Source organism: Aethalodelphis obliquidens, unplaced genomic scaffold (assembly GCF_003676395.1).
Source record: "Aethalodelphis obliquidens isolate GAN/ISIS:26980383/991018 unplaced genomic scaffold, ASM367639v1 scaffold25, whole genome shotgun sequence".
NCBI lineage: Eukaryota > Metazoa > Chordata > Mammalia > Artiodactyla > Delphinidae > Aethalodelphis > Aethalodelphis obliquidens.
The window spans coordinates 12,557,791-12,579,546 of record NW_020837969.1 but is presented as its reverse complement, the minus strand read 5'-3'; the positions used below and the strand labels follow the sequence as shown (position 1 = coordinate 12,579,546).

Genomic DNA, 21,756 nt, shown 5'->3' with positions numbered 1-21,756 from the left:
ACAATTTTGTGCTCATGTAACACAGGAGGCTACCATGATGAGGACTGCTAGGTGGTCTTGGACACGGAAATACATACATATGTATAATATCTAGTTGATTTGATTCTTTTCAACGTGAGGGAAACGTCTTAGAAACTCACTAAAGTATCAATGAAGCCCAAACTCCTCTAGTTAATGTTGTCTGCCAAGAGTAGGCTTGGGTTAAAATTCTCTAAGACTCTCTGGGTCAAATTCACCTTGAGTCCTTTCCTTTGTTTGTTGGTAACTTGGGCAAGGTCTGCCTCATTGCCCTTGTCTGTCCGCGTCAGCAACAAGAAGATTACAAATTCACATGGCAAGTTAGAGGCTGTCTCAGAGAAGTGATCTATCTTCAAAAGCGTCCTGCAGGATCTCTAGGCGTCAACCATTTCTGCTGCAGAGATATTGAGGAGGTGGTGCCTTTCTGGACTGCTGCCTGCAGGGGTGACTCCCCCAGCACTCGAAAGTCTTATGAGCTGTCCAGCCACGTCCAGTCTCCTTTTGCAGGATGGTGCCTTGGCCAGAAGAGCCCATAGTTTCTCAGCAGCATCCGTTACAGTAACTAGGAAGCCTTAAAGAGAAACCCAGGGACAAACTTCCATTCTTCACAAATCATGGCAAATCTGTTTCTTCATAAAACATCTTAAAAGGGTGTGACTCAAGGCCCTGTAATAAGCTCTCAGGAGATGACTGTTAGCAACACCAGATACAGGCTCTCCCCACCCTACCCCCAGTCCCCCAGAGAATGGAACTTACCATCCATTCAGTCAAGGAGACACGTGATAATCTAATACTCGCCCATAGAAATGAAAAGGCCACTTGTTTAAAGTATAACAGTGAAAAGCATATTGCATTATGACCTCCTCTAATAGGGGATCTGGTTTCACCCAGAGGGTGACGTGAGTTAACACCTGAGGGGATGGGCAGGGTAGCGGGGTGGGAGCGCGGGAGCACGGCGTATGTTAAGGGATGGATGTGGCGTGTGGATGGGCTGGAGAGAAGCTGAGGCCAGGCCGGGCTCCATGGGCCAGCTGAAGAATTTGGTCTTATGCTGAGAGGCGTAAGAAGTCACTGGAAGTTCTAAGGAGGAGGGTGACAGTACCATATTTGAATTTGGCAAGATTACTCTGGCAGCACCGTGGAGAAAGGAAAGTAGGCCTCCAGAGGGGCTGGATGAGGGACGGCCAACCCGTCAGGAAGGTACTGCACAGACCTAGCAAAGAGGTGAGAACAGTGTGGATGAGGGTAAAGGAAGTGGGGAGAAATGGGTGGGTTGGGGACATATTTAGGCATTAAAATTGCCAGGGCCCGGTGATGCACTTTGGGATTAAGGGACCGAGCAGTGACGGGCATGACACTTGGTTTCTGGCTTACAGGACTAAGGAGGGAAGGTGTGTCTTTGCCCATCCCGGGAAATTGAAAGAGGAGTGGTTTGGAGGCAGAGGAACGTCTGTGTTGACTCTGAGACATGTCACGTCATGTGCCTGGAGCTTGAGGACTGAGGTGGAGATACACAGATGTGTGGTTCTCGGGAGGGCCCGGGGCCGGTGAAGCTGTGGGCAGGAAGGTCAGCCGGGGGAGAGCCCACGTGAAGAGAGGAGACGGCCCCAGACACAGCCTGGAGTGGAGGAAGTTCATGCTTAACGATCAGATGGGGCGAGTGAGTCTGCGGAGGAAACAAAGATGGACTTGCTCGGGAAGCAGGAGGAAAGCCAGAAGAGCTGGGAAAAGTCTAAGGAGAGTGATGCCATCCTTTGAAGGCGTCTGATGGGGGGCTTGATGTCACCCGAGAGGCAGGGGAGGCGCCACTGGAGAGTGACACCAGCTGAAATCTGTTGGCCCCTCTTGTCACAGAGACCAGAGGAACCAAATGGTTTCAAGCGGGGAGTGGCCATCCCCGGGCTCATTGTCGAGCGACACTGCGGGGCGGCAGAGACAGCGTGTGGACTTATTATCTGGGGCATCGCTGGCAAGCTCTGAACTTTGTAGCTGTTAATTTCTTTAACATTTTTCAACTTAGTCTCAAGAAAGGTCCATTATAATAACCCCAGGGTAGCCTTTAATTTCCCTCTATTGCCCAAGAGTCTGCTTGAATAGCGACGATGATCATTGTACCTCATCTAATACTGGTTTTGAAGAAAACAAAGTTCACAAAGAATAAAATTTGCCATGATTTTTTCCGCAAAGACGATTTTCAATTTAACAGGAAAAGTAACATTAAAAAACAAAACAAAACACCTTTTATTGTTCTGGTTAGTGAACCCTCTGACTCCCGCTGGGAGTTCGTATATTCTAATGATGAACAAGCACATCTCCTCAGGTTGGGAGGCCAGATAAGGACTCAGCAGCCACCACCCACCGTGGATGATGCTGGGACTATAATAGACACGGTAATGGATGTGCAGATGGGACAGATTTCTAGGAGCATCTGAGGCAGAGGGAAGGAGCTTGTGCTGAGGTTCCAAGATGAGCAGGCAAGGGCATGCCGTGTTCCTGAAGCTACAAAGAATACGACAAGGTTGCAGCTGAGTGACTAAGGCAGGAGTGAAGAGGTCGGAAACTGGAAATGGCCATATCTTAAGAACCAGGGACTTGGGCTCTGGTATGTAAAGGGACTTGCGTTTAAGGAACAAAGGTGTTTTAGATCATATCAGTTGCAGAAACAGATAAGCCCCGAAGTCTCAGTGGCTTAACCCAATGGAAGTTTATTTTTTGCTACAGAAAGTCTGAAAAGGGTCATTGTGATCCACAGTTGACTCTGAACAAGGATGCAGACACTGGTGGGGACTGAAACGTGTCCCCCAAATCCGTACCTCAGAGCCCTAGCCCCCCATGTGGTGATGTCTGGCGGTGAGGCCTTTGGGAAGTAATCAAGTTTGGACGAGGTCATGATCCTTTTTACTCCCGCTGGGTCTTCCTTTCTTGCCATTTAAGGGGCATCTCTGTCCTTGTTTCTCCCTCCTTAGGAGTGATTCTCCACCCTGAGTATGCTAAGAATACCCTGAGGCCATTATGAAATATCAGAGCCCAGGGTGCATCCTCAGAGGTTCCGACGTCACTGGTGTGGGTCGAGGGGCTGAGGACTGCAGCGAGAGACCCTCTGCAGCGGGCCCGGTGCATAGACCTAGCGTGCCTGCCCTGGGTGCCCACAGCCCTGGCATGGCTTCCAGCCCCGTACTCCCATCCCTGCCGTCACACTGTCCCAAGAAGCCTCTTCCCGTCATTCTCTCCCCCCTGCTCCAGTCCCCAGGGTCACTCTGTGTCGTTGGCGCTGGCCTGTCTGAAACCTGACATCAACAGGGAAAGGAAATGAGATGAGTAGTTTGAGCATCTGAAGTGAACTCAGCACTTCGCAGACATAATTTTACTCAACCCTCAGAAGAGTCCTAAGACATGACTGCTGTCATCCCCACTTTACAGACGGTGGCATGGAAGTTCCCAGAACACACAGCCAGGACACAGTAAGCCGGCTGGGCTGCTGCCGGGGCTGCCTGAGTCCACGCCCCGCGCAGGGTCCCTCCCTGAGCTTGGCCGAGGCGGGGGAGGGTCTTCCCACTGGCCATCCCAGGTTTGCCAGTTCAGCTGCCCCCCACAGCCCAGGGTGGGAGTGGAGGGATTCAGGGGGAGGGATCCTGACAGAGTGAAGAAAAGAGCCCAGAGTCGGGACTTCCTGTAGAAACTCAGTCCCCGGTAGAGAATGCTGGAGGCTTGGCTTTTGGTGGCCGAGGCAGGCCTACACCCACGCCCGGGTCTGTTCCACTTTCCCCCTCGGCACTAAACACGCCCTCGTTGCCAGCGGGCAGGGGGCTCAGCTGCCCCTGCAGTGCTTTTCTCAGCTGGTGGGCTGCTGGCTGTGGGATCCAGCATCTGTCAGAGGGATTCCTTAGGGTGGGACAGAGACGTGGCACTTTGACCTCACCAGAGCCCTTTGTGTGCAGAGAGCTCTGTCCCCTCCCGGCCTCTCCCCTCCTGTTCTCCCTGCTGTGCTGGCTGGAGCCCTTGAGGAACCTCAGGGGAATGTAAAGAGCTAGAACATGACCGGAAAGAGAACAGCTGAGACCAGTTCAGCCACTTCTTTGCCGTGCGACCCGGGGATAGTCACTTAATCTCTCTGTGCTGCGGGTTCCTTATCGGTCCCACAGGAATGACTACGTGTGCCTCTCAGGCTTGCTGGGCGTGTGAAATGAGATAAGATATAGAGAGTATCTGACTAGAATATATGGTTAGTAGCTATACAGTAACCCCACCCTTGCCCCCCGATTCTTAAAAGGGAGCTTCGGCCTGTGTCCTTCTAATGCGTCACATTGGGTGCACGGGGGGGAGGGGGAAGCTCTGGCCAGGTTACTCTTGGCCCAAAACAATGCTGCAAGGTCACATCAGGGATTCAAATACACACTTGCAGCAAAGGCCACAGAGTGAAACACAAGTCCTGTTTTAAATCGCCATGAGAATTCTGAGACAGGCCATCATGGCCAGTCAGGGGCAGGAAAGGAGTTTCCCAGGAAAGGGGTAGATGGAGGGATCTGGCCACTGGGTCATCAGGGGAGGGAAAGAGGACAGAGTCTGGCTTTTTGATGCCTCAGGGCTGGGGGGCAGAAGCCACGGACAGGGCGAGCTGTGCACACAGGACTCTGTGCAGAGGCGGCGCGGAGTGCTCGAGGTGTGGCCACTGGGGCGGCCCTCAGGCTTTGCCCAGGTGTGCAGAGCGCTGGCTTTGCAGGGCCACATGTAGCACTCACTCCCGCTCCCAGCCATTCCTGGAAGTGGTTCAGAACCAGCTCAGAAGCTGGGGAGACCAGGGTTCCCCCAGATACATGGTGGGAGGTAAAGGGCAGTTGGTAAGACCTGGAGATCACAGGCTCGAACTGGAGGGCTGGGGGATGAGGAATCCCTGGGTCGGCGCTAGAGTTCTAGCAAAGCCGCTGGCAAGGCTGAGCCTGCGGTCAAGGGCTTGCCGGCCTCCTGCATCCCGAGGAGGCCCAGGCTTCTTGGATCCAAATACCAGGAAACCACCTGCTCCGGGAGGAGGCTCTGGTGGGGACCACCACGTGTGCAGCAGTCGAGATGCCTTCCCCCTGGGGAGCATGACATCACTTGCAGGATTTAGATGACCTTGAGGCATGTGCCTCTGACCCAGAGATGCTGCTCGTGGCTGATATGAGGGGCACCAGGTGCCCCTCACTCCTCACCTGGGCCTGCTGGGTCCCTGACCCTGGGACAGAGACTCTCCCATCTAAAGCTGACTCACAGAGGCAGAGATCTTTGGCCTCATGATGTCTTGCTAAGGTTTCACCAGTGCCTTCCTAAAGCAGACACCCAGCCTGGTTAGGCACATGCCCCTCTGCCCTCAGGTTCCCATTATCACCTTTCACGCCCAGTGAGTCCTTTCCCGTTGAGTTTCCAGAACCTGCTCTAACGGATGAGTGCTTCTCATCTCACCAGTCTGCTCCTGTGCACAAGGCCAGTCTGCATGGCATCCTGTGTTCAGGCCAGCCCACCCCGCCGTCCCCCCATCCCCAGATCAGAAGAGACCTCCCAGCCCTGTGGGCCCGGCTGACCTGGGAAAGGGCCTCTGAGATCAAAGGCCACACTTTCCCCAAGGACTTGTCCCCATAAGCTCCTGTGCCTCAGATGTATCTTCCTGGAGAAGGTGACATGTTTCTAGCTGTTTTAATAAGCTCTCTTGAGACGCATATTCAACTGTAGTGCACCTGCCTCTTATCCCATAAAATGCAGCTCACAGGGGTTATTGTCACAAGGTGTGTGGAAGTTGGAAGCCGAGCGGCACTTGGAAGGCGGGACCTGTGTTGTAGGAAGTTTAGAGAAATGCGATTTTCATGGGCTCAACTTCCTTGGAGAGAGTTGGCAGGAAGCAAGGATCAGTCAGGAAAGCAGTGGAAAAGTATCAGAGCCAGGAAGCTGATTACTAGGTGGCAAGGAGACCTTGGGACAGTCACTTCTCCCATCGCAGGCATTTGTTTTCTCAGCTGCAAAATAAAAGGCATTGATGTAAGGCTGCCGCGAAGGGCCGTGAAAGCTGTTCGTTGTGCCCGGATGCTGTGTCCGCGGGGGCGTGGCTCACACTATAGTCGTCATAGATTTGCATATTTATTTTGACAATATGTTGGTCTGTGACAGTCATGTTGCTATGACAAAATAGATATATTAAAATAATTGTCTAGCAGATATAAGTTAAGTGTTTTGAAGAAGAAGTGACTTAAAATTTTTTTTTGGCACAGAGATGCATGGGCTTAGTGGCGCTCCTCTTTGGTTGTGCTTTAAGTTCCCTCCAGCTCAGGATATATTTATTAGGTTGCTGAGGTGGGACTGTCCAGCAGGAAGGCAGACTCTAGACAGAGATAAGACGAGGACCTGAACAGTGAGCCCTAATTAAGGGCAATTCCCTTTCAAGTTCCCTGGGAACAATGAGGAAATAAGATGCAGGAAAGCCAAAGCCTGCCCTTGAAGCACCGGTGAAACCAAAATCTTACTGCCAACTTCCTGGTTGGTCTTTGAAACTGCAAAAGCCAGGCCACTGCCTTTGTTTCCCCACAGACCCCTGTGCAGAGATTCAGGAATCCCTGCTTTCCTCAGGCACCGGTGGGCTGACCTGAAGGACCTCAGTTGCCCAGATCCACACTCGCTGGGAGGCCATGAAAGTGGCCTGGAGGCGACAGCCCGAGGGACTGAGCAGTGCGCCTAGGTTCACAGACTGAGCCCACGGTGGGTCCAGAAAGGGGCCCACAGGCTCCTGATTACAGAAATAGCTCGTGGGATCCACACAACACACCCCTTCCAGCCTGATGATTTCCATCAGGTAAAGACTAAGGAAAACAAAACGAAGCCCCCAGACGAATTCTTCCAGGAATAACGAGCCTTGCCCTCTCTAAATCTACCACTTTCGCTAATTCCTTGTTCCATCGTGGCATCTGTCATTGCTTGCTGGCTGTTTCCTTTGCCAGTCATTTTTATTCATTCTGGGTTTTAAGATTAGAGGTCTGGTGACTGTTTTTTCCTTGGGAGATTTCACCTGGGAGAGACCATTCAGGACAGAGAGCGCAGAATGGCTGCACTTGCCTCAGTTTTTGTGAACTTGGGTACCGGTCTCTCCCTTCTCAGGGCCACGTGAAGGTATGTAGCTTCGATCCAAATTAATTGTGTCTGCAGTGTCAGGGCATCTCTGCTGGGCTGAGACACAACCTTTTCACTCCTCTGGCTGGCTGGCTGCGTATCTGAAGAGACAGTAGGCAATAATGCTCCGTTGGCTCTGCAGCGAAGGTTTTCCCTCTCTCCGCTCAGCTTATAGAGCCTCAGCTGGGCAACAACCCTGAGAATAAATGACAGCTGTCAGTCATATCTTACCTGCAGCTGCCTGCACCACTCTAAGCCCTGCTGCTTTCTGAACTTTACAGTTCCCTTAGAGTAGCAGCACTAATGCCTAGTTTCCTGGTTCAGGGTCTTCAAACTGTAAGGATTTCCAAGAGCAAGATTAATTTTAAGGGAATCTGTTTTAAGATCATCAACGTTCATATATATTGCAAAAATCGTCCTGATTAAAAACATGTCCTTTTCCTACTTTATATAAGAAAGGAGTACCCCTCAGCAGTCAAGAACCTTACTAAGGTGCATTGCCTCCGTATAGAAAAGCCTCCAGGGCCAGACAAAGAAACAGTTTGAAATGTTGGTGTAGGTGTACAGAAAAGAATGCATCTAGTGACAAAATAACAAAACGTAAAAATAGTCAAGTATTTGCCCATGCTCTCTTTTAAATTATTTAAGAAAAACCCAATTGAGTTGTCAGCTGAAACACTATTTAAACATTTATGATGATAGATCACTATGTGAATGTTGGCATTCAAAGAAGCCATTCAAAGAATTAAATGACAGACTAGTTCTATTTCCATCTACTTATGTATGTAAACAACTTTCTTATCACTTAGATTTAACAAATATGAATAGAATGGATTCTGAACTTGTCTCATTCTAGAGATCAATCATATTCATCCATGGATATACAAACTGATTTTTTTTTTTTTTGCGGCACATGGGCCTTTCACTGTTGTGGCCTCTCCCGCTGCAGAGCACAGGCTCTGGACGCGCAGGCTCAGCGGCCATGGCTCACGGGCCCAGCCGCTCCGCGGCATGTGGGACCTTCCCGGACCGGGGCACGAATCCGTGTCCACTGCATCAGCAGGCGGACTCTCAACCACTGCGCCACCAGGGAAGCCTACCAACTGATTTTTAAAAGCATCCTATTCCTTTCATTATGAGATACATTTCCAATAAAATGTAACTTTTTATTTTAAAAGATCATTTATTGAAATTTGGGGTTCCACTGGTACAATGACAGGCAAAGCTACTTTGAAACAACTCTTCTCGCCAGCAACAACTGAAAACGCTGCTGGACTCTGTGTGCGTGTGTGTGTGTGCGCGCGTGCATGCACGCGCACACAGTGTGATGGATCAGAGACAGACTAAGACCTAGAGAACAAGGTGTATCTGGAAATTGGCACCATGTCTCCCCTGCATTTAAACACTGATCGCAGAAACAGCAGCTGAGAGACTAAGAAACTGAACTGAGGTTTTGACAGAATCACAGGATGGGGGAAATGACAAAAATTGGAGTTCATGGGCCACCAAGCAGAAGAGATCTAGTAAACATCCTAGACTTTCAGTTGGGACAATAAAGGACAATGCCCTTGGAGTAAGAAGGAGCTAGAAGTAAACTAGGGGTGAAACCCTCTGGAGGACTGAAGCCTTCATAAAACCCAAGCTGAGCTTCGAGTCATCTTAATCCCTGACTAACTCCACTCTGGGTTAAGATGGTCTGCCTGTAGCCTAGGTGCCCTTCATAAGCAAAAGCCTGTGCTCTCTAGAAAAAGATAACAACATATGGAGTGTCAAATGATATCTACAGTTTTTTGTATACAATATGCAGCATTCCCAGAATATGGGAAAACAAGTCCTGACTGGAAACTCAGGAGAAATAAACAGGCAAGTCTTGACTGAAAAATCAAGAGAAAAACAGTAGACAATAGACTCAAACCCACTGGTCCAGATACTGATATGACTTTAAAGAGAGCTATGGTAAAAGAACTAAATGACAAAATGGAGACCTGCAGTAGTAAACTAGAATCTTTTTTAAAAGGTGAACTCTATAACTGAAGACAGCTCTCCAGCTTAAATAGGCAAAAAGATAAAAAAGGCAGAAAAGAATGTTTGAGACACATGGGACATAGTGAAAAGGCCACAGAAGGATTAGAGAGAGAAGATGAGACACAAGTAATATTTGAGAGATAAAGTTTGAGAACTTTCTGAAACAGACAAGAAATAGCAAATCATAGACTCAAGAAGTGCTGTGAAATCCATTAATTTCAGAACTGCTGATACCACAGAAATGAGGAAAACTTAAAAGCAGCAATAGAAAATTGTTCAAAGAAGCAGTGATAAGACTGACAGCTGACTTTCCAACAGAAATACTGGAATCCAGAAAGACAATAGAATGATATCCCCAAATGATAAAAGAAAAATAATGATCAGTTCTATATCCAGTGAAAATATCCCTCAAAAATGAAGGCAAGGGACTTTCCAGGTGGTTCAGTGGTTAAGACTCCGTGCTCCCAATGCAGGGGGCCTGGGTTCAATTCCTGGTCGGGGAAATAGATCCTGCGTGCCACAACTGAGACCCAGCGTAGCCAAATAAATAAAAAAAATTTTTTTAAAAGGAAGGCAATATAATGACTTTTTCTAGAGACACAACAGTGAGAGAATTTATTGCCAGCACGTTTAGAGTGGAGGAAATGCTAAATTCTTAAGGTGGAAGGAAAATTGTCACAAATGGAAGCACAGAGATGGAGGAAGGGATGAAGAGCTACAGAAAGGGTAAACGTGTAGGAAAAACTAAGCTAATAATAATAGTAGTAATAATAATTTTTAGATTAAAAACCCATATGGAATGGAAATACATGACAACAGAAGCACAGAAGGTAGGAGAAATGTAAAATTCAAAGTTAAAGTGTTTAAATGTCTTTGCATTGCCTGGGAAGTTGTGGGAGTGCAAATTTATATTAGATTTCGATTGACCAATATTTCAATTTTTAAAAATCATCTCTAGGGCACTATTCCAGAAAGAGATTAATTAAAATATACAAATAGCAAGGTGATAGAGGAGAGGAAAAGGAGCAATAATAATCATACATACATAATCCAAAAGGAATTAAGAAAGGAGAGAAAAACTGTCAAATGTGTAATGAATACAAGACATGTATTTAGGTGGCTGATTTAAACATAAAAATTTCCTTAAGTACATTGCAAGTCAACGTTTATTGTTTTTTACTAATATTTCATTAAATACTCCAATTAATCTGAATGAGTCTATTTATATAAAGTTCAAAAGCAGGTAAAACTAATCTACAGTGTTAGAATAGTGTTTACACTTGGAAGAACAGTGACTAAAAGGGGGCACGAGAAGGTGCCTGTATGTGAAGGTTATGTTCTGTTTCCTGATCTGGGTGCCGGCTACACAGCTGCATTTACTTTGTCAGGATGAACAGTACACTTATCATTTATTCACTTTGTATGTATCTATGTTAAACTTTAATAGAAATTCACATTTAAAACAACTATCAGACTGGATAAGAGCAAAAACTAATATATGCTGCTTATAAAAGGTGTACATTAAATGTAAGTATGCAGAAAAGTTGAAAGTAATAGCATTTTTAAAAGACATAGCACACACTCACCAAAGGAGAGCTGGTGCAGCTATAACATCAGTTGGTGCAGACTCTAAGCTTAGACTATTTTTAAGATAAAGAAAGACAGTTCACGTTGATATAAAGTTCAATCTCCCAAGAAGTTGTAATAATTCTAAATTTTCATGCTCCTAATTATACAATCTCAAAATAAATAAAGCAAATATTGATAAAACCAAAAGGAGAAATGGGTAAATTCACAATGATAATAAGTTCTAAGACATCTTTCTCAGTAACTGATAATATAAGAAAATAAAAAAATAGAAGGATACAGAAAATTTATGAAGCATAATTAACATATTTACCTAATTGATATTACTAGAACACTGTACCCAACTACCACTAAATACACATTATTCTCAAGTACACATGGAACATTTGTCAAAAATGACCATATTTTAGCCATAAAGCATTTCTCAACAAATTGGAACTGTATGAAATCATACAGAATGTGTTCTCCGACTACAGTGTAATTAAAGTATAATCAATAATAAAAAGAAAAATTTCAATTCTATATACTTGGAAAATAACCAGGGACTTCTAAATAACTCATGGTTCAAAGAAGAAGTAACTATGGGTATTTGGATTGTGGGATGCAAGTAAAGTCATTCTTAAATGGAAATTAATAGTTATACATCCAAGTGATGACAAGGGTGGAGTAACAAAGTCTCATATCGTGCCAGGAGGAGCAAATTAATATAGCAACTTTGAAAACCTATTTGGCATTGTCTGATAAAGGTGAACATATGCATACCCCAAATCTAGCAATTCTACTCCTACACATATTACAACAGAAATGCATACCTAAGTGCATCAAAGAACATGTACAAGAATGTTTATATTAGCATTATTCATAATTTTTAAAAACTGGATATTCATACAATAGAACTTTTGTGTCTTAATGGGTATATTAGAAGGAAGTTGGAAGTTATCACTAAAAATATGTTTTTGGTTTCTTATTACAAAAATAACATATTTATTTTAGGAAAGTTAGTTCAATTCAATAAGCAATAATAAGAATATAAAAGTCAGCTATGATCCTTCTGTATCAGTTGTGAACTATCTACTGCAAGTTTTAGAAAACCTAGCCAACAGTGACTAAACATATAGGAATTTATTTGTATCACATAAGAAGTATGTACTTTATGTGGTTCAGCTGTTTAACAATGTCATTTTAAAAACCTAGGCTCTTTTGATCCTTCTGCTCTATATTAGCATATTAACTTTTTCCCTTCATGCTTGTTGACTCATGGTTTCAGAATGGTTGCTGCCGGTCCAGGGATCATGTCCTTACAACCTACATTCCAAACTGCAGAAGAAGAAAAGAGGTAGCGCTAGCAACTCATGTTAATTTTTTCATATCAAAGCAAAGCCTCCCACTCGAAGCATCTCAGCAGATCTCAATGCCAGTAGTGAGTCACATGACCATTCCTACTCACAAGGGACCCTGGGCAGATGAGAAAGCTTTCCTCTTTCTTTAGTAAGGGATGGAAAGGAAGAAAGAAGTTCAGAATGGCTTCAGTTTAGCCGAAAAAAGTCTACCAAGGCAGCCACACAAATTTTACCCTGTCATATTTTGTTATATTCACTTCCACTCTTTCTTAGACATAAATACGCTTTTTAAAAAAAATAAATTTATTTATTTATTTTTGTCTGCATTGGGTCTTCATTGCATGTAGGCTTTCTCTAGTTGCAGTGAGCAGGGACTACTCTTCATTGCAGTGTGTGGGCTTCTCACTGCGGTGGTTTCTCTTGCTGCGGAGCACCAGCTCTAGGCACGCGGGCTTCAGTAGTTGTGGCGCACGGGCTTAGTTGCTCCATGACATGTGGGATCTTCCCGGACCAGGGCTCGAACCCATGTCCCTTGCATTGGCAGATGGATTCTTAACCACTGCACCACCAGGGAAGCCCTAAATATGCTTTAAGTATTTACAAAAATGAGATCATCCTTCACAAACTATTTACTAGCCTTTTTTTCACTTAAAGTAGTATGGCAGTAAATACAAATGGCATAATAATTGTATATGCCTGCATGGTATTTCATTATTTGGATGTGCTGTAATTTAACCATACCTTTATTACCAAATGTTTAAATTGCTTCTTAATTTTATATTCTAAATAATATTGTAAAAAAGGTGCTTGTATATACAAATTTATTTTCTTAGAATGTGTTCTCTGAAGTGGTTTTCAAGGAAAAGCATGTATACAATAAAAATTATATAAATATTGCCAAACATTGCCACTCTGGAGGAGAGTAACCCAGAAACCCACTCCTAGCTGTGTGCCTCATATTGGTGTTTTTCAAACACTGGTCTTGATTCATAACGGACAGTGACATCAATTTGTGGATTGTTAACCAGTGTTTTAAAAAACCCACCTAAAACAGAATAGAATAGAATAAAGTATTAGCATGCTTTGCTCATATTTTAGTGAAACTTCTGTTTCCTGTGTGAGAGTGTGTGTCCTGTACTGTGTCATGAAGCAAAATGAGTATTTTGCCAAGGGTTACAGACAAAATTTTTTTTAAATGTTCCCATAGAGAAACACTCATGCATGCCTCCTGATTTCCCCCACTCATTTAAAATTTCTGTTTGTTGTTAACTGCCTTGATAAGAAGTTCTATAACAGTAACAGATTATAGCAGTGACGGCAGCGCTCCTGATTTGCTTCGGACCTAAATGAAAATGTGTCCAATGAAGTTTTTTTTTTTTAAGATTTATTATTTATTTATTTATTTATTTTATTTAGTTTTGGCTGCATATGGTCTTAGTTGCAGCACGCAGGATCTTCGTTGAGGCATGTGGAATCTTTCGTTGTGGTGCCCGGGCTTCTCTCTAGTTGTGGCGTGTGGGTTTTCTCTTCTCTAGTTGTGGCTCACGGGCTCCAGGGTGCGTGGGTTCTGTAGTTGTGGCGCACGGGTTCTAGTTGAGGCGTGTGAGCTCAGTAGTTGTGGCACGCGGGCTTAGTTGCCCCGTGGCATGCGGGATCTTAGCTCCCTGATCAGGGATTGAACCTGCGTCTCCTGCACTGTAAGGCATATTCCTTACCACTGGACCTTCAGGGAAGTCCCCCCATGAAATTTTGAAATGTAGAATTTTCACTGTTAATAACTAGCCTGTCAGTGAAGTTTTCATTTCCTCTTTACATCGTTTCATAAAGGTTTTTTTTTATTTATAAGGAGTTGGATTTATTTTTAGTTAACTGTTATAATTAATTTATAGTTTTATTACCTGTGGTCAGATAATATGCATTGTGCTGTATAATTTCTACTTTTTTGGAAGTTAATGCAATTTTCTTTGTGGATGAGGATATGATCAGTTTTTCTAACTTTTGTGTTTTTATAACAATTCCATTCTTATAAGAATTCTTTAATAATAATTATGTATATTTGTGTATATTTATGGTATATAAATACTCATTTACATTCTAAACTATTAATGTGGATTTGTAGCTGTTTCAGGCTTTTGAGACCATAATCAACTTGAATACTATTGAGAGAGCTGATTTTTTGGTTTACTTTTTGGGGGGTTTATTTGGTCTATTCTTTTATATCTAACCTTGCTGTGTCATTTTATCTAACCTGTAAATTTTAAAAATAGTTTATAGTTACTTCATGTTGACATTCTTGTAGAGTGTAACCCATTCACATTTATTTTGAATATATTTGATTTTCTCTTTTATTATGCTTTCAATATTAGGGCTTCCTAGATATTTCCTTTTTTTTTTCTTTTCATGTACTTTGATATTTGATTAATTTTGTATGCTTCTTTTTCTTCCTTTAGTGATTTGGAAGTTATGCATATAACTTTCTTCTGTATATTCCAAACTTTTAAATCAATGTCTAGAATGAACACTATATATTGACCATCCCTTCCCTCCAACAACAATGAAAATGCTTTTCCTTTCCTTTTTGGTTAAATAATTGGGAACTTTAGATCCAGGTTATTACATTAAACATTTTTTTAAAATATGCACCTTATTTTTCAATAAAATATTTTCACATAACTACATTAATATTACTAATACTTAACTATATTTTGTGATTTCATCATTTACTGCTATTTATTTTAAAACCCTATCTTATTCGTTCTTGGGTTCTTTTATTTTGACTTATTTCTCGATTAGCTTGAGTAAATCTTAATAGTATGGAAAAATGTCTGTCTGTCCTTAATGTCCATAATGTCTGTCCTTGCATGTCTGAATTCGTCAGATACTGTTTTAAAAGAATACCTAACGTTTTGGAGTCAGATAAAACTAGATTCAAATGTTAGCTCTTCCTCATTATTGCCCTGAGACAATGGGGAAGTCTCTTCACCTTTTTTTTCTTTTTTTTTTCTTTTTTTGTGGTACGCGGGCCTCTCACTGTTGTGGCCTCTCCCGTTGCGGAGCACAGGCTCCGGACGCGCAGGCTCAGCGGCCATGGCTCACGGGTGTGGGATCTTCCCGGACCGGGGCACGAACCCGTGTCCCCTGCATCGGCAGGCGGACTCCCAACCACTGAGCCACCAGGGAAGCCCCCTCTTCACCTTTTTGACTCAGTTCCTCCTGTGTAAAATGAAGGCACCATCAGCTATTTTATAGGATTCGTAAGGATCATACCAAGTGTAAGTGGGAATCATTTTCTCTGGGCTACAAAACAGCTCACCATCTGGCCTCCAGACCCCCTTGCCTGGGAACGTTACCGTGCTTGCTGTTCTACACACACACCTTATTGTTTCTCACTTTGAACTTTGCTTCCGCTGCTCTCTTTGCTTGGACGTCCCTTTCTTCCACTTCTAACCCCAACTCATGGGCCAGACACAGTCTGTAAGACTGAGTCCAACACGGGGATTTGAGGAAAGCTTCCAGAAGGAAATAATATCTGCATTAAATGTGCCTCGTCTGAGTCCCCTCACCACCCAGTAAATGTGCACTTCACTTTAGGCTTCAACTATTACACTGTTTGCACGGAATCCTCCTCCTACTAGGCTAGATTCTGGGATGCCACAGGATGGAGCAAACACAATTAGAATTAAATACACCACTATGTCTGAACGTAGTGACTAGTTCATAGTAGGTGCCCAGTAAATACACCCAACTAACAAACTGAGACTGGCACGTTCCTCTGCTGCCCTATTTTCTGATAATGAGGTTGGATGTCTCTTCCTCGGGGCAACCATTTCAACTTGTTCAGGGGCCTGGGGCAGGAAAGCTGAAGCCACAGCAGCTCCCAACATCTGAATTCTTTCATTCTTTTACTTCATTTTGGGAGAGGTAAGGGGACGGCTCAGGACCCTTGCTTTAACTCAGTGATTTTTAGACTTGCCCATCGGTGTAGTACTTCTGAGTCCAGCTAGACTAGTGAAGTCTTTATTTTCTTATTCCCAGGCTAATCAGATATTAACCTCATACTTGGTTCTAGAATAGGCAAAGGTGCACTAGAAGAATTAGTAGTTATAAAAAATCTATAGAAAAAAGTTTCAAAGACATTCTGTGTACTAATTAATTTTTGTTATTGTTGTTTCAAATTGGGAAAGACAACCATTAACCAATTTTTGCCAGTCCCTGTCATGAGACACCAGTGCTGTATAGGAAAGACGTTTAAGAGCCCCTGCTCCAGTTAAACAAAATTAGAATTAAATACACCACTTATCAACAATACATTCTTTTATTTCATGAAAAGGAACAAAAATTTTTGTTTTGACTAATGGTATTTGCTTCCTAAAATAGGCTCATCACCCTACCTTGATTATTGAAGAAAGTAACCATTTACTGTCTTTTTCCTTCTTAGGCTGTGAGGTTGAGATTCTTGGTGTCAGACCTACTTACTGCCTAGAATACAAAAATGTCCCAACGGATATCAATTTTGCCAATGCAGTCAGCGATGCTCTTGACTTCTTCAAGTAAGTGTCCCAAATTCTTAGCCATGCCACTGTTCTTCCTGTTTCCAGGACCAATAATGAATGCTAAAGTGGATTAAGAAGGCTTGGTATAGGTGAAGTATGTCTCAGAGAGGTAGTGAGCCTCTCACACGGTGATTGCTACCCTCTAGTAGAGGATGATTGTGTGTTGAGTAATTTTAGGTAGGGGCACCCTTTGGAAACGTTGAATTGAGAGCAAGGAAGTCCCCAGGGGTTTAGGACTTTCTTCTTTGTGTTGATGGAAAATAGAGAAGCAATGTGAATGTCAGCATTTCTCTAATCATGATATGGTGAATGCCTGACTCTCCAAAGATATAAGTTTTTGACAAAAGAAGGAAGATCTTTGGTGGAATAAGTTTGGAAAAATTGCCTACTCTGCCATCTTCTTGGAAATGTACAAAGCCTATTAGCATATTAGTACATAGAACCTTTTTTTTTTCTCTTCCACATGGAACTATCACATCCAGTTTGAAAATGCAGAAATCAGTAATGGTCTCAATAGCACACGAGTGTGTCAGGGAAACTGACTTATTTCTAAGTTTTCAATTAAAAAAAAAATGTATGTATTTATTTCTTTTGGGCTGGGTTGGGTTTTCGTTGCTGCGTGCGGGCTTTCTCTAGTTGCGGCGAGAGGGGGCTACTCTTTGTTGCGGTGCACAGGCTTCTCATTGCGGTGGCTTCTCTTGTTGTGGAGCATGGGCTCTAGGCGCGCAGACTTCAGTAATTGTGGCACATGGGCTCAGTAGTTGTGGCTCGCGGGCTCTAGACCGCAGCCTCAGTAGTTGTGGCGCACAGGCTTAGTTGCTCTGCGGCATGTGGGATCTTCCCGGACCAGGGCTCAAACCCGTGACCCCTGCATTGGCGGGCAGATTCTTAACCCCTGCGCCACCAGGGAAGTCCCTCAATTTTTTTTTTTAATACTCCGCACTTCAACCATTCCTTTAACCATTCTCTCTCCCTAATTCTCTCCAACCCACTTCAGTAAGGAAAATTGATGTGACATTGTGAACTCTTTACATTGAAAAGAAATCTGGACAGGATCCTAAGGTGATGGGAGATCTGGGTGTCCCTGAAATCCAGGGTTGGGGGCCCCTTGCAGCTCTCAGGTAATTGGGCCTATGGCCACATGTCCTTCTGGCATGGTTCCTGGGCTGAAAGCTATAAATAGCCAATAACAGATCTGCAGGCGTTTCCACCCATCACTCCTCACCCAACCGCTCCATTACAAATGAGCTGACCAGTGATGGAGACCAGATCCATGTGGAAAACAGCTGGCCACCAAGAATTTGTCAGCTAAACTCCAACAGGCAAGAGCTCTTAGCCCTTGAAGACTCATGTCCCTCATGAATCAACAAGCTCCAACATAGAAGTCTTTCACAAAAGGCATATGTATAAATCCCCGAATCTCAACCATCACAATTCCAGTGTTCCTGGCATCTGGGGTTGACAGCTTCCTGACACAAAGCCATCAGGTGAATCTGTGAGACTTACTAGCTTTCTGATCGCACGGAGATTTATGAATATGGCAAATAGCCTTAAAGAAACCAGCCCAGTGGCTGCTGTATTAAGGTGAAGTGTCTAAACTGTAGTGACCTGAAAGCATTTCACTGAGCTTTAGTGCAACCAGTAAACCTTGTGAAATTTTTCCCACATACAAGCCCCACCCTGGAAGTGTACACACCTAAACATAGGATGTTCTGTGTGAACCAGCGCATCTGGGATGCTACAGGCACAAGTACAAAAGGCAGCTAAGTGCGGAGACATATCCGAGGGCATGATTTTGTGGAAAGTTCCATTATGTTCCAACGTGGTGGAGGAAGTGCCATCAGTCCATCAGTGTAATGAACATGGGCCTCAAAAGCGTTTAGGGATATGTATGAAAATGCCATTCCCAAGTTAGAGCTTTTCCCTACTGCCTACACACGTGTGGAACCCTGAGTGACTTTTTGTTCTCTGCTGTCTGTAGATGCAGGGGGCATTTGTATTAGTCATTCATACACTAGCGAGTATGAATGATGATAATATTATTTGTGAGAAACAAGCAAATAATAACTTACCCCAATCCCCATTGTGGAGGAGGGGGGACATGGTATTTGTTAAAGAAGGGCCAGTCTGTTTTGTTCTAAAAAGAGAAAAGAACACTTGACTAGCAATTTCCCTTAACTGGAAACCAGCATATCCTCCAAACTGTGAATGAAGTACACCTCAGGGTACGAGAACATCACAGCATCATTAAAAGGTGCGCCCTCTTGGCAAGTATGACCATGGTGAAGGAAGACGCCAGGCTGAACATTCTCTGGAACCGACCCCCGTGTAGTGAATGGAGTCGGTGTGGACATTCAAAAGCCCGGGCTGGTGGAGTCAAGTGTTCTGACCCTGGACGTGGGAAGTTCACATTTCCAGTCCTAGCCATGTCTCAGAGGTCCGTGAGGCCTAGAATCCTTTTTGGCCTATTTCCTCATCTGCAAATGCTTTTCTCTAGGGACACTTTTCATCTCAGATCCAGAATCTGGAGGCACATCCAAGCCACAGACATAGAGCTCATGCCGAGAAATGAAAGGGACTCAGTTTCACTGCTACCTTTGCCTTGTCTCACGCCCCACTTTCTTGGTGTTGGTGGGATTCTTATAGCAGAGTAAGAACCACTTCCACATGGTCATTTGGGTAGCAGAATGTTTCCCCATTGGTGCGGGCTGTTGCATTCTCTCAGAGTATCTGGGTCAGGGTGTTGGAGCTCCACCTGAGTCTCAGTACTGGCTCCACTTCTCACGAGCTGTGTGACGTGGGCAACAGTACTGAACTCTCTGTTTAACGTATTCCTGCCTGATAGGGTTGCTGTGAGGATGAATTATGATAATGCATGAAAAGCCCTCAACATAGTGCCTGACCTAGAATAACTATGATTTATTGAGCACTTACTATTATTATACCTTCAACTGACAGTTACAGAGCTCCTCCTGTATGCCAGACCCTAGGCTGAGCTGAGACACAGGGAGAATGAATGCATCCCAGGGTGAGAAACCCCGCAATTTAGAGGGGAGGGAAGGACACATAAATGGGCAATTACAGCACAGTGTGAAAAATCACAACCCAGAGATGAACCAGGAAAGCCGTGGGAGTGCCCAGGAGGGCCACCCAACTGAGCCTGGGCATCAGGGATGCTTCCTGGAAGAAGCACCGTCTTCCTGAGACCGGAAGGATGGGCGGGGTTGTGCAAACCACGCTCTGGAACTACTGTGAGGTTCTTTTTCCTCTTCTGTGGATTGCAAGGCCCAAGGCACCACAGGCGCTAAGGATACACGTTCTCTCCTTCCAAGTGTCAGGGGAGACCACACCAGGAGAGACCAGGCCGCCTCACTTGTGTGTTTGTTTAAATAGAGTTTTTCAAGAGAAATAAGGCAGTCCGCCAAGAGGATTAGTTATTAACCCTTAAAGTCCACACAAAGGAGTTAGCCTTCATTCCTTTTCCACTGCTTCCTCTTCTGTCAGTCGCTGTTACTGCTGCCCGCACCATCCCCGTCATCAGCATCACTGCTCTGTTCGGGTGCTTTGGGGACGTTGTGGGCAGGGCAGTCACAGCGGGAAGCTGTGCGCTGTGTGGAGGAGGGGGTACATCGCACAGTGTTTTCTCCCCCCACCCGACTCCCTCAGCCTCCTACTCCAGGTTTGTCACTAGTTCCCACTCAGTCTCAGCTTCGCACGGAGGGTTAAATAGTTGGATTTTTACCACCGGTACTCTGGCCGAGGGGGGCGTTTTTCCGGGCTGCAGAAAGTGTGGTCAGTGCTAGAATTCACCCTGTGCCCACCCTGGAGCTGACCCTTCCTGGGTCCCCAGAGACGTCAGGCCCTGAACACAAACACAGACCTGTCTGCCTCCTGCAAGGTTGCCTGGTAAAGCTTGTTCTTATTCTTGCGGGTCAGTGAAACCTACAGTCTAGTGTTCTATTTAGAGGCTCCCTCGAAGACCAGCAATAATGGAGGAGACTTTTTTTTTTTAACATTTTTATGGAAGAATAATTGTTTTACAACGGTGTGTTAGTTGCTGCTGTATAACAAAGTGAATCAGCTATACGTATACATATATCCCCACATCCCCTCCCTCCTGCGTCTCCCTCCCTCCCCCTGTATCCGAGGAGACGTTTTTTGAATGATTGCTTCTCTTTTCTCTGAGCTTCTGGTGACAGCTCGTGGTGAGGGGAGTTATCAGAACTGTCCCCTGCCTGTCGCCACCTCTTCCCACTCCTGGGTCATGCTGAGCTGAGAGGGGAGGTGACCCATAAGCATGCTCTCTGACTTTTGTCACCAGGGTGCCCGGGACTGGCACCTTCTCCAAGGTTCTCTCTCCCTTGGAGAACCCCCTTGTTCTTTTTAAGGTATCGCTGTGCCTGGACCACAGGGCAGGGGCTGGAGGATGCCCATGCCTCCGCCAGGACCGCCGGGTGGGAGGGGGGAAAGCTGGCAGGGCCTCTCTCAGCTCTCACCCTGCCCGCCCCCTCCCCAGGAGCGGCCAGGCGGACCTGGTGGCCATCTACTACGAGCGCATCGATGTGGAAGGCCACCACTATGGGCCCTCGTCGCCACAGAGGAAAGAAGCCCTGAGGGCCGTGGACACCGTCCTGAAGTACATGACCACGTGGATCCAGGTGACCGAAAACCAGGCCCACTGGGCTAACCTTCCCTCTGTCCCTCTTCTTCTGTCTCCTTGACTGTCGCACCCCTCGACATCTTCCTTCTTACTGCTGAGAGCTGACTGGGCCAGCTCAAGGGTCTGAGGGGTCTCGTTTCTTCACGCAACGCCTCCCCAGGTACCACGACCTCCCTTGTCTTACAGCCAGGCCAGTGGCACTGAAATGACCCAGATCTGCATTACCGCCTGGCTCAGCTGGCGAGATGGCCTGACGCTTTACCAAACCATTCAGTCTGGTAACCAGACTGGTGTGGGTGCAGAACCCAGGCCTGGGTTCTCTCCCTGATTCTGCCACACCCTTACTGAATGACTTTTAGCAAAGTATTATTTTTAAACTTAAAAAAATTTTATTTTTAATTGAAGTATAGTTGATTTACAATGTTGTGTTAGTGTGTTAGTT

The 21,756-nt window shown here is 45.0% G+C and overlaps 1 protein-coding gene across 1 annotated transcript in view; it reads left to right on the top strand.

Moving 5' to 3' along the window:
• Positions 1-21,756, top strand: part of ENPP6 (ectonucleotide pyrophosphatase/phosphodiesterase 6) — a 92,183-nt gene that overhangs the window by 48,387 nt on the left and 22,040 nt on the right. The window contains exons 3-4 of the mRNA XM_027122605.1: positions 16,540-16,651; positions 21,171-21,312. Coding sequence (XP_026978406.1) covers positions 16,540-16,651; positions 21,171-21,312 — 254 coding nt within the window. The remainder of the gene's footprint in view (positions 1-16,539; positions 16,652-21,170; positions 21,313-21,756) is intronic.